At 50.4% G+C, this 21,241-nt stretch overlaps 1 protein-coding gene and 1 long non-coding RNA gene across 3 annotated transcripts; one reads left to right on the forward strand and one right to left on the reverse strand.

Moving 5' to 3' along the window:
• The first annotated feature begins 8,099 nt into the window (after positions 1–8,099).
• On the forward strand, positions 8,100–12,546 carry LOC125550427 (linoleate 9S-lipoxygenase 1). 2 transcript variants are annotated; one of them, XM_048713421.2, is made up of 6 exons: positions 8,100–8,394; positions 8,840–9,132; positions 9,930–10,574; positions 10,670–10,777; positions 10,878–11,188; positions 11,299–12,546. In XM_048713421.2, the coding sequence occupies exons 1-6, from the start codon at positions 8,202–8,204 to the stop codon at positions 12,332–12,334; spliced, it is 2,586 nt and encodes an 861-aa protein (XP_048569378.2). In that variant the 5' UTR covers positions 8,100–8,201; the 3' UTR covers positions 12,335–12,546. The 2 variants fall into 2 exon arrangements, with proteins under 2 accessions (XP_048569378.2, XP_087373694.1); XM_087517568.1 differs by lacking the exon at positions 10,670–10,777.
• A 3,933-nt stretch (positions 12,547–16,479) lies between these two features.
• Positions 16,480–16,933, reverse strand: LOC147974553 (uncharacterized). Its single transcript, XR_015601967.1, has 2 exons — positions 16,751–16,933; positions 16,480–16,654 (listed from the first exon to the last, which is right to left on the reverse strand). It is a non-coding gene; the product is annotated as an uncharacterized LOC147974553 (long non-coding RNA).
• Positions 16,934–21,241: the final 4,308 nt, after the last annotated feature.

The following is a 21,241-nucleotide window of genomic DNA, read 5'->3' on the forward strand; positions in this document are numbered from 1 at the left end:
TTGGAGACTTCATATCTCTCAATCCGGGCATTTGCTTGAAATATTAACTTCAACTCCTGGAACATCTCATATGCTCCATGACGTTCAAAACGTCGTTGAAGTCCCGATTCTAAGCTGTAAAGTATGGCACACTGAACTATCGAGTAGTCATCAGCTTTGCTCTGCCAGACGTTCATAACATCTGGTGTTGCTCCAACAGCAGGCCTGGCACCCAGCGGTGCTTCCAGGACGTAATTCTTCTGTGCAACAATGAGGATAATCCTCAAGTTACGGACCCAGTCTGTGTAATTGCTACCATCATCTTTCAACTTTGCTTTCTCAAGGAACGCATTAAAATTCAATGGAACAACAGCATGGGCCATCTATCTACAATCAAACATACATAAGCAAGATACTATCAGGTACTAAGTTCATGATAAATTTAAGTTCAATTAATCAAATTACTTAAAGAACTCCCACTTAGATAGACATCCCTCTAATCCTCTAAGTGATCACGTGATCCAAATCAACTAAACCATGTCCGATCATCACATGAGATGGAGTAGTTTCATTGGTGAACATCGCTATGTTGATCATATCTACTATATGATTCACGCTCGACCTTTCGGTCTCCGTGTTCCGAGGCCATATCTGCATATGCTTGGCTCGTCAAGTATAACCTGAGTATTCCGCGTGTGCAACTGTTTTGCACCCGCTATATTTGAACATAGAGCCTATCACACCCGATCATCACGTGGTGTCTCAGCACGAAGAACTTTCGCAACGGTGCATACTCAGGGAGAACACTTCTTGATAATTTTAGTGAGAGATCATCTTATAATGCTACCGTCAATCAAAGCAAGATAAGATGCATAAAAGATAAACATCACATGCAATCAATATAAGTGATATGATATGGCCATCATCATCTTGTGCCTGTGATCTCCATCTCCGAAGCACCGTCATGATCACCATCGTCACCGGCGCGACACCTTGATCTCCATCGTAGCATCGTTGTCGTCTCGCCAATCTTATGCTTCCACGACTATCGCTACCGCTTAGTGATAAAGTAAAGCATTACAACGCGATTGCATTGCATACAATAAAGCGACAACCATATGGCTCCTTCCAGTTGCCAATAACTCGGTTACAAAACATGATCATCTCATACAATAAAATTTAGCATCATGTCTTGACCATATCACAACCAAACATGCCCTGCAAAAACAAGTTAGACGTCCTCTACTTTGTTTGTTGCAAGTTTTACGTGGCTGCTACGGGCTTAAGCAAGAACCAATCTTACCTACGCATCAAAACCACAACGATAGTTTGTCAAGTTGATGCCGTTTTTGTTGGGGAACGTAGCAGAAATTCAAAATTTTCCTACGTGTCACCAAGATCTATCTATGGAGAGACTAGCAACGAGGGGAAGGAGAGTGCATCTACATACCCTTGTAGATCGCTATGCGGAAGAGTTCAAGAGAACGGGGTTGATGGAGTCGTACTCATCGTGATCCAAATCACCGAAGATCCTAGTGCCGAATGGACGGCACCTCCGCGTTCAACACACGTACAGCCCGACGACGTCTCCCATGCCTTGATCTAGCAAGGAGAGAGGGAGAGGTTGAGGAAGACTCCATCCAGCAGCAGCACAACGGCGTGGTGGTGATGGAGGAGCGTGGCTATCCTGCAGGGCTTCGCCAAACACCGCGGGAGAGGAGGAAGGAGAGATGCAGGGCTGCGTCGTATAGAGGAGAGGAACTCGCGTGTTATGAGCAGCCCAAACCTCAACTATATATAGGGGAAGGGGAGGGGCTGTGCCCCCTTTAGGGTTTCCACCCCTAGGGGTGGCGGCCAGCCTAGATCCCATCTAAGGGGGGCGGCCAAGGGGGAGGGGGAGAGGGAGGCGCACCAGGATGGGCCTTAGGGCCCATCTGCCCTAGGGTTTGCCCCCTTCTCCTCTCCCTTGCGCCTTGGGCCCTTGTGGGGGGGGCGCACCAGCCCACCTGGGACTGGTCCCCTTCCACACTTGGCCCATGAAGCCCTCCGGGGCTGGTGGCCCCACTTGATGGACCTCGGGACCCTCCCGGTGGTCCCGGTACGTTACCGATAAACCCCGAAACTTTTCCGGTGACCAAAACAGGACTTCCCATATATAAATCTTTACCTCCGGACCATTCCGGAACTCCTCGTGACGTCCGGGATCTCATCCGGGACTCCGAACAACATTCGGTAACCACATACAAACTTCCTTTATAACCCTAGCGTCATCGAACCTTAAGTGTGTAGACCCTATGGGTTCGGGAGACATGCAGACATGACCGAGACGTTCTCCGGTCAATAACCAACAGCGGGATCTGGATACCCATGTTGGCTCCCACATGTTCCACGATGATCTCATCGGATGAACCACGATGTCAAGGACTTAATCAATCCCGTATACAATTCCCTTTGTCTATCGGTACGATACTTGCCCGAGATTCGATCGTCAGTATCCCGATACCTTGTTCAATCTCGTTACCGGCAAGTCTCTTTACTCGTTCCGTAACACATCATCCCGTGATCAACTCCTTGATCACATTGTGCACATTATGATGATGTCCTACCGAGTGGGCCCAGAGACACCTCTCCGTCACACGGAGTGACAAATCCCAGTCTCGATTCGTGCCAACCTAACAGACACTTTCGGAGATACCCGTAGTGTACCTTTATAGCCACCCAGTTACGTTGTGACGTTTGGCACACCCAAAGCACTCCTACGGTATCCGGGAGTTGCACAATCTCATGGTCTAAGGAAATGATACTTGACATTAGAAAAACTTTAGCATACGAACTACACGATCTAGTGCTATGCTTAGGATTGGGTCTTGTCCATCACATCATTCTCCTAATGATGTGATCCCGTTATCAACGACATCCAATGTCCATGGTCAGGAAACCGTAACCATCTATTGATCAACGAGCTAGTCAACTAGAGGCTTACTAGGGACATGGTGTTGTCTATGTATCCACAGATGTATCTGAGTTTCCTATCAATACAATTCTAGCATGGATAATAAACGATTATCATGAACAAGGAAATATAATAATAATCAATTTATTATTGCCTCTAGGGCATATTTCCAACAGTTTTAACCTTCGCAAGGACCGGGCGTAGCCACACTTGGTTCAACTAAAGTTGGAGAAACAGTCACCCGCAAGCCACCTATGTGCAAAGCACGTCGGGAGAACCGGTCTCGCGTAAGCGTACGCGTAATGTTGGTCCGGACCGCTTCATCCAACAATACCGCCGAACCAAAGTATGACATGCTGGTAGGCAGTATGACTTATATCGCCCACAACTCACTTGTGTTCTACTCGTGCATATAACATCAAACCATAAAACCAAGGCTCTGATAGCACTGTTGGGGAACGTAGTAATTTCAAAAAATTTCCTACGCACACGCAAGATCATGGTGATGCATAGCAACGAGAGGGGAGAGTGTTGTCTACGTACCCTCGTAGACCGAAGCGGAAGCGTTGACGCAACGTAGAGGAAGTAGTTGTACGTCTTCCCGGTCCAACCGATCCAAGCACCGTTACTCCAGCACCTCCGAATTCTTGACACACGTATAGCTTGATGACGCACCCCGGGCTCCGATCCAGCAAAGCTTCGGGGAGGAGTTTCGTCAGCACGACGGCGTGGTGACGATCTTGATGTTTAACCGTCGCAGGGCTTCGCCTAAGCACCGCTACAATATGATCGAGGTGTAATATCATGAAGGGGGACACCGCACACGGCTAAGGAACGATCACGAAGATCAACTTGTGTGTTCTAGGGTGCCCCCTGCCCCCGTATATAAAGGATCAAGGGGGAGGCCGGCCGGCCCTTGGGTACGCCAAGGAGAGGGGGGGAGTCCTCCTCCTAGTGCGAGTAGGACTCCCCTTTCCTAGTCCAACTAGGAATAGGCTAGGAATAGGGAGGGGGAAGGAAAGAGAGGGGGAGGGAGAGGGAAAGGGGGCCGCGCCCCCCCTCCTAGTCCTATTCGGACTCCCCATGAGGGGGGGGGCACCTCCTGGGCTGCTGCCCTCTCTCTCCCCTCAGGCCCAATAAGGCCCATTACTTCCCCGGGGGGTTCCGGTAACCCCTCCGGCACTCCGGTTTTATCCGAAATCACCCGGAACAATTCCGGTGTCCGAATATAGTCGTCCAATATATCGATCTTTATGTATCGACCATTTCGAGACTCCTCATCATGTCCATGATCACATCCGGGACTCCGAACAACCTTCGGTACATCAAAATACATAAACTCATAATAACTGTCATCGTAACGTTAAGCATGCGGACCCTACGATTCGAGAACAATGTAGACATGACCGAGATACGTCTCCGGTCAATAACCAATAGCGGGACCTGGATGCCCATATTGGCTCCTATATATTCTACGAAGATCTTTATCGGTCAGACCGCATAACAACATACGTTGTTCCCTTTGTCATCGGTATGTTACTTGCCCGAGATTCGATCGTCGGTATCCAATACCTAGTTCAATCTCGTTATCGGCAAGTCTCTTTACTCGTTCCGTAATACATCATCTCACAACTAACACATTAGTTGTAATGCTTGCAAGGCTTATGTGATGTGCATTACCGAGAGGGCCCAGAGATACCTCTCCGACATTCGGAGTGACAAATCCTAATCTTGAAATACGCCAACCCAACAAGTACCTTTGGAGACACCTGTAGAGCACCTTTATGATCATCCAGTTACGTTGTGACGTTTGGTAGCACACAAAGTGTTCCTCCGGTAAACGGGAGTTGCATAATCTCATAGTCATAGGAACATGTATAAGTCATGAAGAAAGCAATAGCAACATACTAAACGATCGGGTGCTAAGCTAATGGAATGGGTCATGTCAATCAGATCATTCAACTAATGATGTGACCTCGTTAATCAAATAACAACTCTTTGTTCATGGTTAGGAAACATAACCATCTTTGATTAACGAGCTAGTCAAGTAGAGGCATACTAGTGACACTCTGTTTGTTTATATATTCACACATGTATTATGTTTCCGGTTAATACAATTCTAGCATGAATAACAAACATTTATCATGATATATGAGGAAATAAATAATAACTTTATTATTGCCTCTAGGGCATATTTCCTTCACACACATCATATCGAACCCCAGCCTGATACACCGCACCACCTTCTCCGCCGCCACCACAGCCATCGCTCGCCATCCCTTGGAAATCCAAGAGCTGATATTGGGCTGCAAGTTGTCTTCAAACTTCATGGGTAAGAAAGGGATAAAGGGAAATCAAGAAGAAATAGCATGCATACTAAATTTAGTGATAGTTTATAGAAGTGACAAGCTATTACAATGCAGATTTATGGGCCATGGCCTCTATATCTAGACTCTCAGTCTAGGCAACAGAGTATGTTGCGATATGTTTCACATGTTACTGTTTCTCATCTAGCTAAAAAGAAAGATAAATATACCATTTGACACGGAGCATGCTACTGTGTCAGTTGCATCCTCCCATCATCCTTTTCGATCTTAAATTGCTCCTGAAAATAACATAAAAAACATCAAGAAAAAATTGAGATTGAAGTGCAAAGAAATCGGAAGCAGCATGTTATGTACCAAATGGTATTGTCGCCCAACAAAGGTTTAAAGAGCAAGAATGCATAAACAACCAACCATATCGCACATGCACAACTCATGAATATGGATCGGCTATATAGAATTTTCTTCAGGGCGGTGGCTCGGGCAGGGCAGGCGCGAGGTGTTTGCGGTAGTACCATCAGGCATGGGTGGCCGGTGCAGACAGTTGGGTCAATGGTACAAGAGGTGGGGCTGCGACTTGAGGAGGAAGACGACTGGGTCAGTTGGAGGTTTGAAGGCATTGCAAAACAACTCGCCTATCCGAAGAAAATAATTTACCTTGCTTGTATATAATTCTAGATCGGTGCATACATAGAATCAGAAAATGTATCTCAAGTCTTGGTGGATTGTTGGTTCGTGATATTGACTCTATGACATAAAAATATGTCAGAATGTTAGAGTTAGAGGCTCGATCGTTTGTAGTCGACATGTTAAATCTAAGGTTGTGATTTTTCTAAATACATGCATGATGATCTATGATATGTTTAGCTAAAATACGAAGATCTATTTATTTAAAAGGTTCCATCCAACTCAAAATAAAAAATTAAAAGGTTCCATTAAATCAATGTTACTTTTTTCCCCGAAAAAATGGTACTTATGTTGCTTTGAGAACTTTTTTTGTTATCTCTTTAGTTTGTTCTCTGATGTGCTTTTAGAGCATCTCCAACAGACGCCCTACGTAGCCGCGCGCTAAATTTCTTTTACAGCACCAAAATAGCGTTTTAGCGCACCGGATGACCGAGTATCTTCAGCAGATGCCCAAAAATATACTGCCCAGCTATCAACAGTATCAACTCCAACAGGCGCCCAAAATTTACCACACACGCCCGTACCTAGTTCGCCGCGCCATGGCCACGGCCGCGCTCCGCCTCATCGTGGCCGTGCCGCCCGTGGCCGTGGGCGCGCTCCGCCTCGTCATGGCCGTGCCGTCCGTGGCCGTGGCCGCGCTCCTCCCAGCCCCGCCACCGCCGTGGCCGTGGTCGCGCCCACCCCACCACCGCAGTGGCCGCGCCTGCGCCTTCCCGCTCGTGGCCGTGACCGCGACCCGCCCTGCCGCTCGTGGCCGTGGCCGCGACCCGCCGTGCCTGCGCGCTGCCGCTCGTGGTCGTGGCCGCGGCCCGCCGCGCCCGCGCGGTGCCGCTCGTGGCCGTGGCCGTGGCCCGCGCCCGCGCCCGCGCTCCTCCCCGCCCCGCCGCCGCCGTGGCCGCACCCGCGCGGTGCTGCTCGTGGCCGTGGCCGCGCCCGCGCGATGCCGCTCGTGGCCCACGCCCCGCCCCGCCGCCGTCGTGGCCGGACTCGCGCCTCCGCTCCTCCCGGCCCGCCGCCCCCGTGGCCTTGGCCGCGCCTGCGCTTCTCCCCGCCCCGCCGCCGCCGTGGCCGTGGCCGCGGTCCGCCCCGCCCGTCGCCGGCTGGCGAGCTGGCGCGCGCATGCGAGGAGGCCAACGGCGGCTCTGGACGCACGGGACACTTTTCACGTGCGTGAAAAGTTCAGCGCGCTGGAGCTCAAGCGCTAAATATACGGCTCGCGATCCAGTTTCGTCCGGCGCGCTGAATGCTTTTTACAGCATACTCTATTATGCAGCGTCCGCTGGAATGCTATTTTCAACTCCGCACGCGCTAAACATGCGATTTTTTGGGCGCGGCGCTAATATTGAGCGTCTGTTGGAGATGCTCTTAGTAGATATTCTACTGTCCTAAATAACATACGCCAATAAAAACACTCCCAAAAAGATGTGAATATAATGCAATTTTCTTACAATTTAAAAAAAAGAATTTTGGTGCCATTAAAGACGAGTAGTTAACAAGTGCAACTACTAGCTGACACTTCAGTTCATTCAATTGATTGGGAACCAGAAGTATCGAAGCCGTGCATGGTATGTACTCTATGTAGTATGGTGCAGATAGATACAGTAGTGTCATTCCCGCAAAAAAGAAAAAGAAATAGATACAGTAGCTGTTGGCCTAGTGCTTTTGTACGGTTAGAAACCATACAAAACATTGTTTCAGCCCCATGCACGCACCGCTCGGCCAAGTATTCACACGACCGACGCGTCGTCGCCCCCCCTCTCTCTCGGTCCGCATGAATTATTGCAAACGTGTACGTGCGGCCGCCGAATGCACCGGACGCATAAAATACACATGTCCTCGTCGCAGCGACGCGATGCCCCGGCGGCCATGCGGACCACGAGGCGGGCACGTCGCCGTCCGGCGCTGGCGCTGCGGGTAGTCCGATCCGATCGAGCCAGCCGCTACGCGCCGCGCGCAGAAGAAAATGACGACGGGGCGATGGATGGATCCATCGCAACCAGCGAGCGCGGATATCTCCCACGCCATTCACGTAACAGTCAGGTCAGGTCACTAGGTCAGGCCAGGCGGCCGGGCTGTCACGGCACGGCAGCACGCACACCCGTGGTACGCGCGCCCGCTCTCGCCGCACCCCCACCCACTCCTATAAAACGCCCGGCCCGCGCGGCGACCTCCTCACACACCCGTCTTCCTCCGCACAGCTCTCCAACGGAAAGCAGTACAAGTGCCATTGGAGCAGTGAAAGCGAGAAGGAGGCCAGGATGATTCTGGGAGGGCTCATCGACAGCCTGACCGGCGCGAACAAGAGCGCGCGGCTCAAGGGCACGGTGGTGCTGATGAGGAAGAACGTGCTGGACCTCACCGACTTCGGCGCCACCATCATGGACGGCATCGGCGACTTCCTCGGCAAGGGCGTCACCTGCCAGCTTATCAGCTCCACCCTCGTCGACCACGGTAAGCACTCCGCCCTTCTCATCTTGCTCCTCCTCCTCCTCCTCCTCTCCTCAGTAGATAGGATTTCTTTCGTGTGGGCCGGCGGCCATGGATGGATGGATGGATGGATGTATCTCGATCGGCTAAAGAAAGATAGCCTAGCTTGGTCGGTCGTCTTTAGCTTTAGCTGAGCATGGGCATGGCATGGAAAGAAGAGACAACATCATCAAGTAGTGCTTGTGCCAGAGCTTGATGCTCCGGACAAAGTAATAGAACAAGCAAGGACACGTCAAAAGCACAATCTCAAGTAGTAAAGCACAAAGACATACTACACTACTCAACAATAGTAGCGTTGAACGGAGAAGTAGGAGTAAACTAATATCTCTCTCAATAATCAAAGTAAAGTAAGATCAGTAGTACTAGTGATGAACTAAGCATGTGAGAATCTGATAATACGTGCGTGCAGACAACGGCGGGCGCGGCAAGGTGGGCGCGGAGGCGGAGCTGGAGCAGTGGGTGACGAGCCTGCCGTCGCTGACGACGGGGGAGTCCAAGTTCGGCCTCACCTTCGACTGGGAGGTGGAGAAGCTCGGGGTGCCGGGCGCCATCATCGTCAACAACTACCACAGCTCCGAGTTCCTGCTCAAGACCGTCACCCTCCACGACGTCCCCGGCCGCGGCAGCCTCTCCTTCGTCGCCAACTCCTGGGTCTACCCCGCCGCCAGCTACACCTACAGCCGCGTCTTCTTCGCCAACGACGTGAGTGATCCTTTTGCCTCTCCTCTCCTTTCCTTTTCACCGGCCGGCTTCGTCGTTCATGGTCATTAAGTCTTCTTTGAGATAAGATAAGATTAGTGGGTGCAGAATTTATTCCGTGTTGGTAGAAAAGATAGTATGGCTAGGTGCAGCACAAGATTGAATGAAACTGGCACCGTGGCACGCTGGTAGGTGAGGAAAACTGTTGCACTTGACTGACCAAGTGCGCGACCTGCTGCTGGCAGACACGTACTCACTCCGTTCCATATTACTTGTTGCTGATTTAGTACAAAGTTCTCACTAAATCAGCGACGAGTACTCCCTCCGTTCAGAATTACTTGTCGCGGAAATGTACATATCAAGACGTATTTTAGTTCTAGATACATCCATATTCAAGACAAATAATTCCGAACGAAGGGAATAATATGGAACTAAGGGAGTAGGTACGTGAGCTCACACGAACCCATGGCTCCACCTCCACGACCTGAGACGACCTCCATCGTTACATGGGTGGCCGACCCCAGAAGAAACTTTTGAAAAGAGATGTAGCACTCAATCCGGTTTACTTTACCGAAACAGCGAGATAAAACACCTGAAAGAAAAGGCGATTACTGCTCTAGCTAGTTGGCAAAGCAAAATCATCTTATTCAACTAGGAGTACTAGCTAGCAACATACGTACGTACGGGAGTTTTCTTTTGTTATGAGCAAGCCATCGATCGGCTTCCTGCAGGTGCAGGTGCAGGTGCAGGTTCAGTGCTCATGTGAATGACAATGTTTTGGTTTGTGTACACGCGTACAGACGTACCTGCCGAGCCAGATGCCGGCGGCGCTGAAGCCGTACCGCGACGACGAGCTCCGGAACCTGCGGGGCGACGACCGGCAGGGCCCCTACCAGGAGCACGACCGCGTCTACCGCTACGACGTCTACAACGACCTCGGCGAGGGCCGCCCGGTCCTCGGCGGCAGCGCCGACCACCCCTACCCGCGCCGGGGCCGCACGGGCCGCAAGCCCGACGCCAAGGACCCGAGCCTGGAGAGCCGGCTGTCGCTGCTGGAGCAGATCTACGTGCCGCGGGACGAGAAGTTCGGCCACCTCAAGACGTCCGACTTCCTGGGCTACTCCATCAAGGCCATCACGCAGGGCATCCTGCCGGCGGTGCGCACCTACGTCGACACCACCCCCGGCGAGTTCGACTCCTTCCAGGACATCATCAACCTCTACGAGGGCGGCATCAAGCTGCCCATGGTGCCCGCCCTCGAAGAGCTGCGCAGGCAGTTCCCGCTCCAGCTCGTCAAGGACCTCCTCCCCGTCGGCGGCGACTCCCTCCTCAAGCTCCCCGTCCCCCACATCATCCAGGCGGACCAGCAGGCGTGGAGGACCGACGAGGAGTTCGCCCGGGAGGTGCTCGCCGGCGTCAACCCCGTCATGATCACGCGTCTCACGGTGAGTCAACAGTTATTATGTGTTGAGTATGTACTATGCTGTCGATGGGGAGAGCGTGCAAATCTTTAATTTGCGTTGGGTCGGCATGCACGCAGGAGTTCCCGCCAAAAAGTAGCCTTGACCCTAGCAAGTTTGGTGACCACACCAGCACCATCACGGCGGGGCACATCGAGAAGAACCTCGAGGGCCTCACCGTGCAGCAGGTAATGACATACAGGAGTCGGCCAACCCATCGCGATCCACTGTGATTTGATGGGAGCAGGTGTAACTAATTTTGGCATGTTGCAACCTGTTTGCATGCAGGCGCTGGAAAGCAACAGGCTCTACATCCTTGATCACCACGACCGGTTCATGCCGTTCCTGATCGACGTCAACAACCTGCCCGGCAACTTCATCTACGCCACCAGGACCCTCTTCTTCCTCCGCGGCGACGGCAGGCTCACGCCGCTCGCCATCGAGCTCAGCGAGCCTATCATCCAGGACGGCCTGACCATCGCCAAGAGCAAGGTGTACACGCCGGTGCCGAGCGGCTCCGTCCAAGGCTGGGTGTGGGAGTTCGCCAAGGCCTACGTCGCCGTCAATGACTCCGGGTGGCACCAGCTCGTCAGCCACTGGTACGTACAGCATGGAGTGACCCCAAACAATGGCGACACTGACCCGGTGGTATCCAGTCAGTACTCAGTAGATGCACAACTGATGTAGTACGATTGGAACGTGCATGCAGGCTGAACACTCACGCGGTGATGGAGCCGTTCGTGATCTCGACGAACCGGCACCTCAGCGTGACGCACCCGGTGCACAAGCTGCTGAGCCCGCACTACCGCGACACCATGACCATCAACGCGCTGGCGCGGCAGACGCTCATCAACGCCGGCGGCATCTTCGAGATGACGGTGTTCCCGGGCAAGTTCGCGCTGGGGATGTCGTCCGTGGTGTACAAGGACTGGAAGTTCACCGAGCAGGGCCTGCCCGACGATCTCATCAAGAGGGGCATGGCGGTGGAGGACCCTTCGAGCCCGTACAAGGTGCGGCTGCTGGTGTCGGACTACCCGTACGCGGCGGACGGGCTGGCGATCTGGCACGCCATCGAGGAGTACGTGAGCGAGTACCTGGCCATCTACTACCCCAACGACGGCGTGCTCCAGGGCGACGTGGAGCTGCAGGCGTGGTGGAAGGAGGCGCGGGAGGTCGGGCACGGCGACCTCAAGGACGCGCCATGGTGGCCCAAGATGCAGGACGTGGGCGAGCTGGCCAAGGCGTGCACCACCATCATCTGGATCGGGTCGGCGCTGCACGCGGCGGTCAACTTCGGGCAGTACCCGTACGCGGGGTTCCTCCCAAACCGGCCGACGGTGAGCCGGCGCCGCATGCCGGAGCCCGGGACGGAGGAGTACGCGGAGCTGGAGCGCGACCCGGAGCGGGCCTTCATCCACACCATCACGAGCCAGATCCAGACCATCATCGGCATCTCGCTGCTGGAGGTGCTGTCGAAGCACTCCTCCGACGAGCTCTACCTGGGGCAGCGCGACACGCCGGAGTGGACCTCCGACCCCAAGGCGCTGGAGGTGTTCAAGCGCTTCAGCGAGCGGCTGGTGGAGATCGAGAGCAAGGTGGTGGGCATGAACCACGACCCGCAGCTCTTGAACCGCAACGGCCCGGCCAAGTTTCCCTACATGCTGCTCTACCCTAACACCTCCGACCACAAGGGTGCCGCCGCCGGCCTCACCGCCAAGGGCATCCCCAACAGCATCTCCATCTGAGCATGGTAAATCGGAGCTTCGTCTCGTCTGACGCCAACCACAGCGCGTGTGCGTCCGAATAAAGAGAGTGCGACTCGTTCGCCACGTACGGGAACGTGTCGAGAGACTGGTGCAGTGTGTGTGTGAGCTTGTGTCAGCAATTGTTCGATCCTGGTCTTTAAACTGTTAATCCTCGTCCATTTGCCCATAAATAAAGGGAAACACTTTCTATCTATAGTCTGAAAAGACACCACCGCCAGACCACACCAATGCCGTTGATTCAATTGAAATCTAACGCTCAATATTCTGCTTCTTATGTAAATAAGAAACAGTTTTGCTAAAGCACATCTAGATGTGCCATAAGTATTGCACATCTAAGTCCTATGTCATTGATCTTACGTTGAGATTCGTGTGGATATTTTTTTTTCTTTTTTCTTTTCTTCTCTATACTTAATTCACTCACTTAGATGTGCAATAATTAGAGCACATCTAGATGTGCCCTAGACACACCCAATAAGAAATAAAAGAAAATCCCCCTGATCCCTCGTGATTGCAATTAATCGATCCTAATCTCACGCAGAACCCCGAGCTCTCCCTCCACCTCGCAGGCATCGTCCCCCAGCTTGCCTCGCCCAGATCCTCTTCTACCCCTGCTCGCACGGAACTGCCTCCTTCTCTCCTCTTCGTACAGCAGCTCGGCAACCCCACCGGCCAGCTTGGCGAGCCCTGTGTGTTTCCGAGCAACCCTAACCCAACTCCAAGCCGTAGTGTTCAATCCCAACCAGATTACTTCAACCGATGATTCCCCGGATAGGAGAAGGCCAACCGAGTATAATTACAAGTCAATTCACTCCAGCGGTTTTTGCCCGAGTCACGATATTTTAGAAAATAAGCCCAAAAAGCATCTACGCTCGCCCTCGCCTGTCACTATAGCGTGTCAAGTTTATCTCTTTCCAATCGGGATTTTTTAGGTGTGAAGTAAAGTTCATCAGAAACGCTAGCTATATGCTTGACACTGGGTAGGGGGTTCCATTCCACCAAAGACGTAAGGTGAACGAGTTCACCCTGACTTCAGAAAGGTAGGTCAAACTATGGACTGAGGTTCAGTGAGGAATTAGCGTATAGAAAGACTAAAGGTCCTCGGACTTCCAGGCGGTTTTTCTTTTGGGCTGCTGCGAACTCTTGGGTCTCGCCAGTACAACCTCCTATGGTTTTCGTTACCGAGATATCTTTTCTTTTTTCCCTGGGATTTTTGATCCGACCGTCTATTTCTCACTGATTGGGAGATTGGACTGGAATCCGAGGAGAACGAAGAGGGAAATAGCTCAGCTGGTTAGAGTGTTGGTCTGTCACGCTAGAAGTCGCGGGTCTCCCTTAACGGAACAAATAGAAGCTCGAGAAGGAATACCGGTACTGATGCTCAGCATGTGAAAGTTTTTGTTTCTCATTTGAAGGTGATGGTGCGTTCTTAGGGCGATGGCGCGTTCTTAGGGCGATGAAATCGTTCCTATGGGATAGTGCGTGGCAACCTCGTACATAATATCATTTCGCATTACAGTATCCACTTTCAAGTCGGGGTGAAACTTACTAAGATGTTGGGTCATCAGAATACCAATGAAACTTTGTCAGCATAAAGCATGATTGCTATTGTGATCCAGGGGCTTTTCAGCTCGTAATAATTAGTTACATGCATCGGTTGGCCATGTTCACTGATCAGTGGAGGAGTAGGCAAATTTTGACTGAGCTGGATGAGCTAACGGATTGCACATGTGCAACTGACATGTGTAACATACATTTCCTTGCCATGTGGAAATGGGGAACATATGCGAGCTTGTCAGGTAGTAAATCAAATCAACACACAACTTGGAGTAACTTGAAGAACAAACTCAATTGGAATGCTCCTATTTTTTTGTTAGCAGAAGAGATACCATGCCCATGCTGGCCACTTGGTGTATGATGAGAAAAATCTGGATCTGAATGGTACAACTTACAAGGTGTTGTGAGACTAGTCTGAGTCGCGAGGCTTTCAGTTGTCCGGGTGTCCAGTTCAGCAAGAGGCAGTGGAGTTGTGGCCAACACTGTTTAGAAGCTCTTGGTCGGCACACCACAATCACCGGATCAGCGAACGTGCCCATGAATTGAATTTAAAAGGAGGTGTGTGTGTGCTGTTTCTTCTCTCTTGTGCTCCTGTGCTGACAGTGTAGTACTAGCAATAATTCACCAAAATCCCTGTTTGCTAAAATGATTGCGATTCATAATGCGTCAGGATGATGATACCACTGGGAGTAGTTTTTTTTTTTTGCACTTACACACTGTTGCCCAAACGTTTTTCTGGAGGGCTTGATTTTTTTTTGGTGTGGTTAGGTCTTGGTCGACTCGACTCAGTCAAGTGATATAACATGTAAGAAAAAAACTAAACAATAAAATTTGCACGGGTCTCAATATAAGATCTCACGAATATAGCATCGACTGAGACTTGGTTAAGTCTCGATCGATTGAGATTTAGCAACACCGTTTTTTTTTCTTTCGAAAAAGTCGGGATGATTAAGCACTGCAGTAGTTGTATGATGTGTCCTTTGTTATGCCCCCCCCCCCCCCCCCCCCCACGTGTTTCTAATGAAACAATCCTAATCCGGCCTTTTTAACTATCAGCCCCCCGACTCCGGGGAGCAAAGTAGACTAATTTTCACTTTTGAGGAGCAGGGTAGATTAGCTAACATGTAGCTTAAACATTGACAAAGCAGTGTAACAAGAGAGATGAGTTTTGCGTACGAATGAGTGATGACTTCACACTTGCTCGAGGCTCCAATCAAAGGTCGTGCTGTTCATATGAAGTGTCAGCAGAAGGCCTACCTCAATTTGTCAAGAATAATGAAATGTGCACAACGCAACCATGCACGTCAAGACCGGGCCCAAAAGGTGAAGAATAACCAGTTTTCAGAAAGAGACGACCATCATCTTTCTCATCGTGTTGAGCGTGAATAAACACTGGACAGACAACTAACCATGCGCGTCGCTATCCGAATATATCGAATATGCTGAGCCGCCAACCTTGCCGGGATCATACTATAATTTAGTGTGGCCCCGCTGTGGACTAGCGAGTGTTTCACGTGGTGCCGTGTGCGGTGCTTATGATGGCCGTGCTCTCGTGTGCGCTTGCAAAGCTTGATGGCAAAAATACTCTTATATTATGAGATGGGGGAGTGGTATTTTAGACAGAACCCAGATTGTACACCTTCAATTTGGATCAGGGTGGTACAAAGGTGTTGTTTTGGCAGTGCCATGTGCCCAACACTGCTTATAATTACCACCAGCAGCAACCACAGACCAGATCAGCTGAAACTCTTGGTCACCGCATCTCAAACACTCGATCAACCAACATGCCCATGTTGGATTGAATTAATAAAACTGGAGGAAATTAAAGGATTGATTGGTGTGCCCATGTATTGACTGGTGTTTTTTATTATTTTTTCTTTTTGGAAAAAGTGAGCTTGATTGTTGATGGGAGATCAACCGCGATGATTAAGCACTGCAATAGTTGTATGATTTGTCCTTTACGCCCCCCCACATGTTTCTAATGAAACAATCCTGATACGGCCTTATAACGATCAGCCCGCCGACTCCGGGGAGCAAAGTAGACTAATTTTCTTTTTTGAAATGCAAAGTAGACTAGCACATAGCTTCAACATTGACAAAGCAGTGCAAAAAGAGAGATGAGTTTCGCGTAGGAATGAATGATGACTTCACACTTGCTCAAGGTTCCAATCAAAGGCCGTGCTGTTCGTATGAAGTGTCAGCAGAAGGCCTACCCCTATTTGTCAAGAATGATGAAATGGGCATAACGCAACCATGAACGTCAAGACGGACCCCAAAAGGTGAGGAATAACCAGTTTTCGGACGATCATCATCTTTCGCATCGTGTTGAGCGTGAATAAACACTAGACAGACAATTAGCCGTGCGCATCGCAATTTGAATCGAATCGCAACCCGGCAGCTGAGCTGCCAACCTTGCCGGGATCATACTATAATTTAGTGTGGCCCCGCTGTGGATTAGCGAGCGTTTCACGTGGTGCCGTGTGCTGTGCTTATCATGGTCGTGCTCTCGTGTACGCTTGCAAGGCTTGGTGGCAAAAATACTCTTATATTATAGGAGGGAGGGAGTAGTATTTTAGATAGAGCGCAGACTGTACGCCTTCAATTTGGATCGGGGTGGTACAAAGATGTTGTTTTGGCAGTGCAGTGTGCCCAACACTGCCTATAATTACCAGCAACAGCAACCACGTACCAGATCAGCTAAAACTCTTGGTCACCGCATCTCAAACACTCGATCAACCAACATGCCTATGTAAGCAAAATTTCTTTGAGTGCGGAAGATCTTCAATACAAATGATTTAACAAAACATATGAGAGATTTTCTATTCATTGATCCGAGTGTACCTTAGACCTTCGAAGTCGATTCCGTCATCGTCGAACGTTCTTCTTTTCTCTGTCTCTTTACTTCACAAGTTCCTCCAATGGGTAAAGAACCAAACGTTTCAGCATGTGTGTATAGGTCTTCTTTCTTGTGTCGTCTAAAACGGCAGCGCTTCCACGGATAGAACGGCAAGAACCACCGATAGCAAAAAGGTGCTCTGAGCCAGCGGAGGCAGGACCCTTTTATAGTTCGTGTGCGGATGCCTGCATGCGGTCGTGTCGTTCCACACGAACGGACGTATGCAATTGCCTGAGACTTGCACAGAGACACGTACCTTCTGCAGACTGCAGTTGTGTCGCTTCGCTGCTGCCGACGCTGCCGAAGTGGTGCGTCTCTCCCACACGGCGACAGGCATGCATGCGTCCATCTGCTAGTGTCCGGGCAAACACACACGTGCACTAGTAACATTGTTGCCGATCCATGCACTGGAATTTGATTGGCTAAACTAACCAGCCAATCCATGCATTAAGGCATGTATAATAGTTGATAAGATAATCTTATCTTAAGTCTTGCATGTAATTTAAAGAAGACAAAAAAATATGTCTACGATGGGTCATATCTTAGCCTTATCTTAAATAACTAGCTATTTCTAAAAATGTGATGAGACAAATTGTGCTAAGAGATCATCTCTTGTCTTCTCTTAAATAAGAGAAGACAAGCCTTTTCTTATGATTTCTCTCTCTTCCACCTCATCATTTATCCTATATGGCATTGCTAAGATAGAAACATTGTACATGCCCAGCACTAACACACGTACATGCACAAGGCATGCGACTTTGACACACTGACACATACGCTCTAATTTGTGAAGACTAACAGAGGGAAAAAAGAGGAAATTAAAACCTAGACTTTAATCTATTATTTCTAGTAACCATCATACTAGAACTCTTCACTAAAATCAAACTATTATTTACATTGACCATATTAATATTCTTAGATGTTGGATTGAATTAATAAAATTGGAGGAAACTGGAGAATTGATTGGTGTGCCGATGTATTAACAACAGAAGCATTGGTTCTAAGGTTTGGTCTATTTCTAGCACAAAAGGCGGTGTGCAATCGTCTTGTTATTACCTCTGACAATATGAAGGTGTGAAATAATAAAGAATGAAGAACATTCGGTGGGACCGGCGGCAGCAATGTTTGATGACTGTGTTAGAATAAACCGAGGCACTCCATCGATCTACCGAGGACCAAGCAATCACACGAGGCATGACACCGAGATTTGTTAACGAGGTTCACTGATATGGCTACATCCACGGGGCATGACTACGGGCGCTCCTCCCCATGACACCGTCACAATACCGCACCCCGGCCACCCGGGCGCCGGCATACGCCACCGACTCCCCCGCGTGCCTGTGCTATTATGTTGGCATAGGTTACATCGTGTGTCTACCCCCGCTATATATGAGAGGCCTAGGATACAAGTGTCCTACTTGGACACGACTCCATATCCTGTCCACACACCGTGCGATTCCAAGTCCAACTGTAACCTAACTTGTACAATAATATTCGACACAATTCTAACAAACTCCACCTTGGCGAATATTCTCCACCACCTTGAATTCGTCCATGCGTCGAACCTCCATGTACATTGGACTTGAGATACGTCATGAGCACCGCTGCTACTCCCAGACTCCATGTGACTCCACCTGCAACTGTAGTCACTTCTCGTCTTCCTCACAGTCAATACTCGAGCAAAATTAAGTTCCTCAATACTCTACTTTGTGCTCCCAACTTCCGGAGTATCCTCTCAACACCATCACACACCGACCATTGTCTGCATGAAAGTGAACAACTCACATATTGGATGCCACATATAAGAGTTACCTGAACACAACATCACCGCTCTTTGTTGACCGTCTGTCTGAAACTTGAAGGAATTTCACCGTCGCCTTGTGTCACCCTGAGTCAAATTCGCAGTTGTCTCACCCTTTTTTTCGGCTAGTCTCTAGCATGTCCCACAGCTATAGCACTCTGCCTTCTTCTGTACTTGTCATCCGCACTTTGCCATGTGCACCGAACACCACAGAATATGCAGCCATATACTCTCTCAGCTTTTGACAATTTCAGACTCTCCGCCACTTTCTCAGATTCATCATGGTCAACTCTTGTCAATCAACCGGCACCGATAGACCCAGTCACCAACTCGAATCTGGTACTCGTCAACACTGCTTCAGCACCCCCTGCACAATTTGTCTGACCACATGTCTGACCACCAGTGCCTTGGCCTGTCGCTGTGTCACCGTGCTTATTGCACGCCTCGCCGCTATCACCGCGTCGAGCCTCTGCTGTCCTGGTCGAGTCTCCCGGATAGCTAGCCCCCACTGCCTCAACCCCCACTGCAGAGAACCAGCGATCATCACCGACCGATGCCGAGTATCACGTCTCCATCAGACCACTGGTACCCAGTCCGATCCACGTGTCTCTCACTATCCCGCTGAAATAGGCTTCGACTCTCTGTTAACTTACGCCGTAGCCCCTCCATCAGCACAGAGTGTAGTCATCTGTCAGACTCCAGCTCCACCTTCAACATGACTCCATGGTGGTTGTACGAGCCACCCCCACGCCCTGTCGACTTCAAGCTCTCATGTGTACACAACCTTGAATCAACCCTGCGTCATTGTCTTGTCGAAGCTGCACAAGCCCTCAAGCCTGCACCACGTGTTTCCACGCCCCAGAAGTTGGCCACCATTAGCATCATGCTCCTATGTCGTCGTCGCTGAAATCACCGCCGTCTTCTGCTTTGACCAACATATCCGTCGATCCGTCAGACAGTCCAGTCCGACGCAGCCGAATATTATCCGACTGCAACCATGCTCCACCCTGCGTCGTGTCTGCACATCTCCGTGCATTGCCTTGACGCCCTGCGTATGCATGATCCTGTCACGACACACTTCAGACTCCTCCGAGCCTTATACGCATGTCACCAACCTGCCAACTTTACGGTAAAATCCCGTGCGCAATTTGCAACACTTCCAAAAGAAATACTGGATTTCCTGATAGTCTCCATGGGTACACCAAGCATATCACCATAAACTCCCAACACTTCTTTTCTTTAATCATGTTGCATGCCAAAGCCACGTACATTCCTTAGTGCAGGTTCCTTTTTTCAAACAAATCTCATGTGTATCTGTATGCACAGCAACACAGGCACCGCACCTTCTCGTGCCTCGCCACACATCCCAGGTTGCACATCAGCCTCCAGCCACGCGGACTCATACGGCTTTCAGCCCGTCTCGGCCTCACACAGGCCAGCCCCAGCTAGACCAGCCGTGCGCCGCACTGCGGCCTTAGCCTCTGGCGGCCCTCCCCGTGTACGACGCGCCGCCTGCACGCTGCCTCGGATCCGATCGATCCGATCTCGCCCGTTGCGCTGACTAGGGTTGCCTGCTCGCGGCCACCGCTGCCCATCGCTTCCCGCCGAGATGACCTCGAGCACGATTTTGCAGCCACTGTTTCCGTCCGAGACTCCAGCCGCTGCACTCATGCGCCTGTACGTTACTCCGCACCGTTCCCGATTGCTTCTACCCGATCTCGTCGACAGCGCACCGTATGACCTCCACAGAACAATCATTTCCGCACATCGTCTTTGCGCCGAGCACGACCACGATCCATCCTCTAAATCAACGAATCCGCAACCTCATCGTAACCTTGCTCTGATACCACTTGTTAGAATAAACCGAGGCACTCCGTCGATCTACCGAGGACCAAGCAATCACACGAGGCATGACACCGAGATTTGTTAATGAGGTTCACCGATATGGCTACATCCCCGGGGCATAACTACGGGCGCTCCTCCCCATGACACCGTCACAATACCGCACCCCGGCCGCCCGGGCGCCGGCACACGCCACCGGCTCCCCCGCGTGCCTGTGCTATTATGTTGGCATAGGTTACATCGTGTGTCTACCCCCGCTATATATGAGAGGCCTAGGATACAAGTGTCCTACTTGGACACGACTCCATATCCTGTCCACACACCGTACGATTCCAAGTCCAACTGTAACCTAACTTGTACAATAATATTCGACACAATTCTAACAGACTGCTATTTTATAGCTTGTGATTTTCCTTTTGTTACATTTGAACATTGTAATAGGGAAGCAAATAAGGTGGCTTATGAACTTGCTAGGCTAGTGAAATTTTCAGTCACGAAGGACTGGTTTGAGGAGCCTATGAGGGACATTGTATGTTTACTGATTGACGATGTAACAATTATCTCAAATCAATAAAGTTGATGTTTATTTGAAAAAACAACATGCCCATGTTGGATTGAATTAATAAAAGGAGGCGGGTGTTTGTCCCTTGTGCTCCCAATTAGTATCTCCCTCTTGGCAGCCGAATGGATCCTGTGCTGACGGTGTAGGATCAATAATTCACCAGATCCCTGTTAGTGTATGCTAAAATTAGGGGGATTGCAATCCATAATGCGTCAGGATGATGATGATGAT

This window comes from Triticum urartu, chromosome 4A (assembly GCF_056163025.1).
Source record: "Triticum urartu cultivar PI428250 chromosome 4A, HENAU_Tu73, whole genome shotgun sequence".
NCBI classification, from domain to species: Eukaryota; Viridiplantae; Streptophyta; class Magnoliopsida; order Poales; family Poaceae; genus Triticum; species Triticum urartu.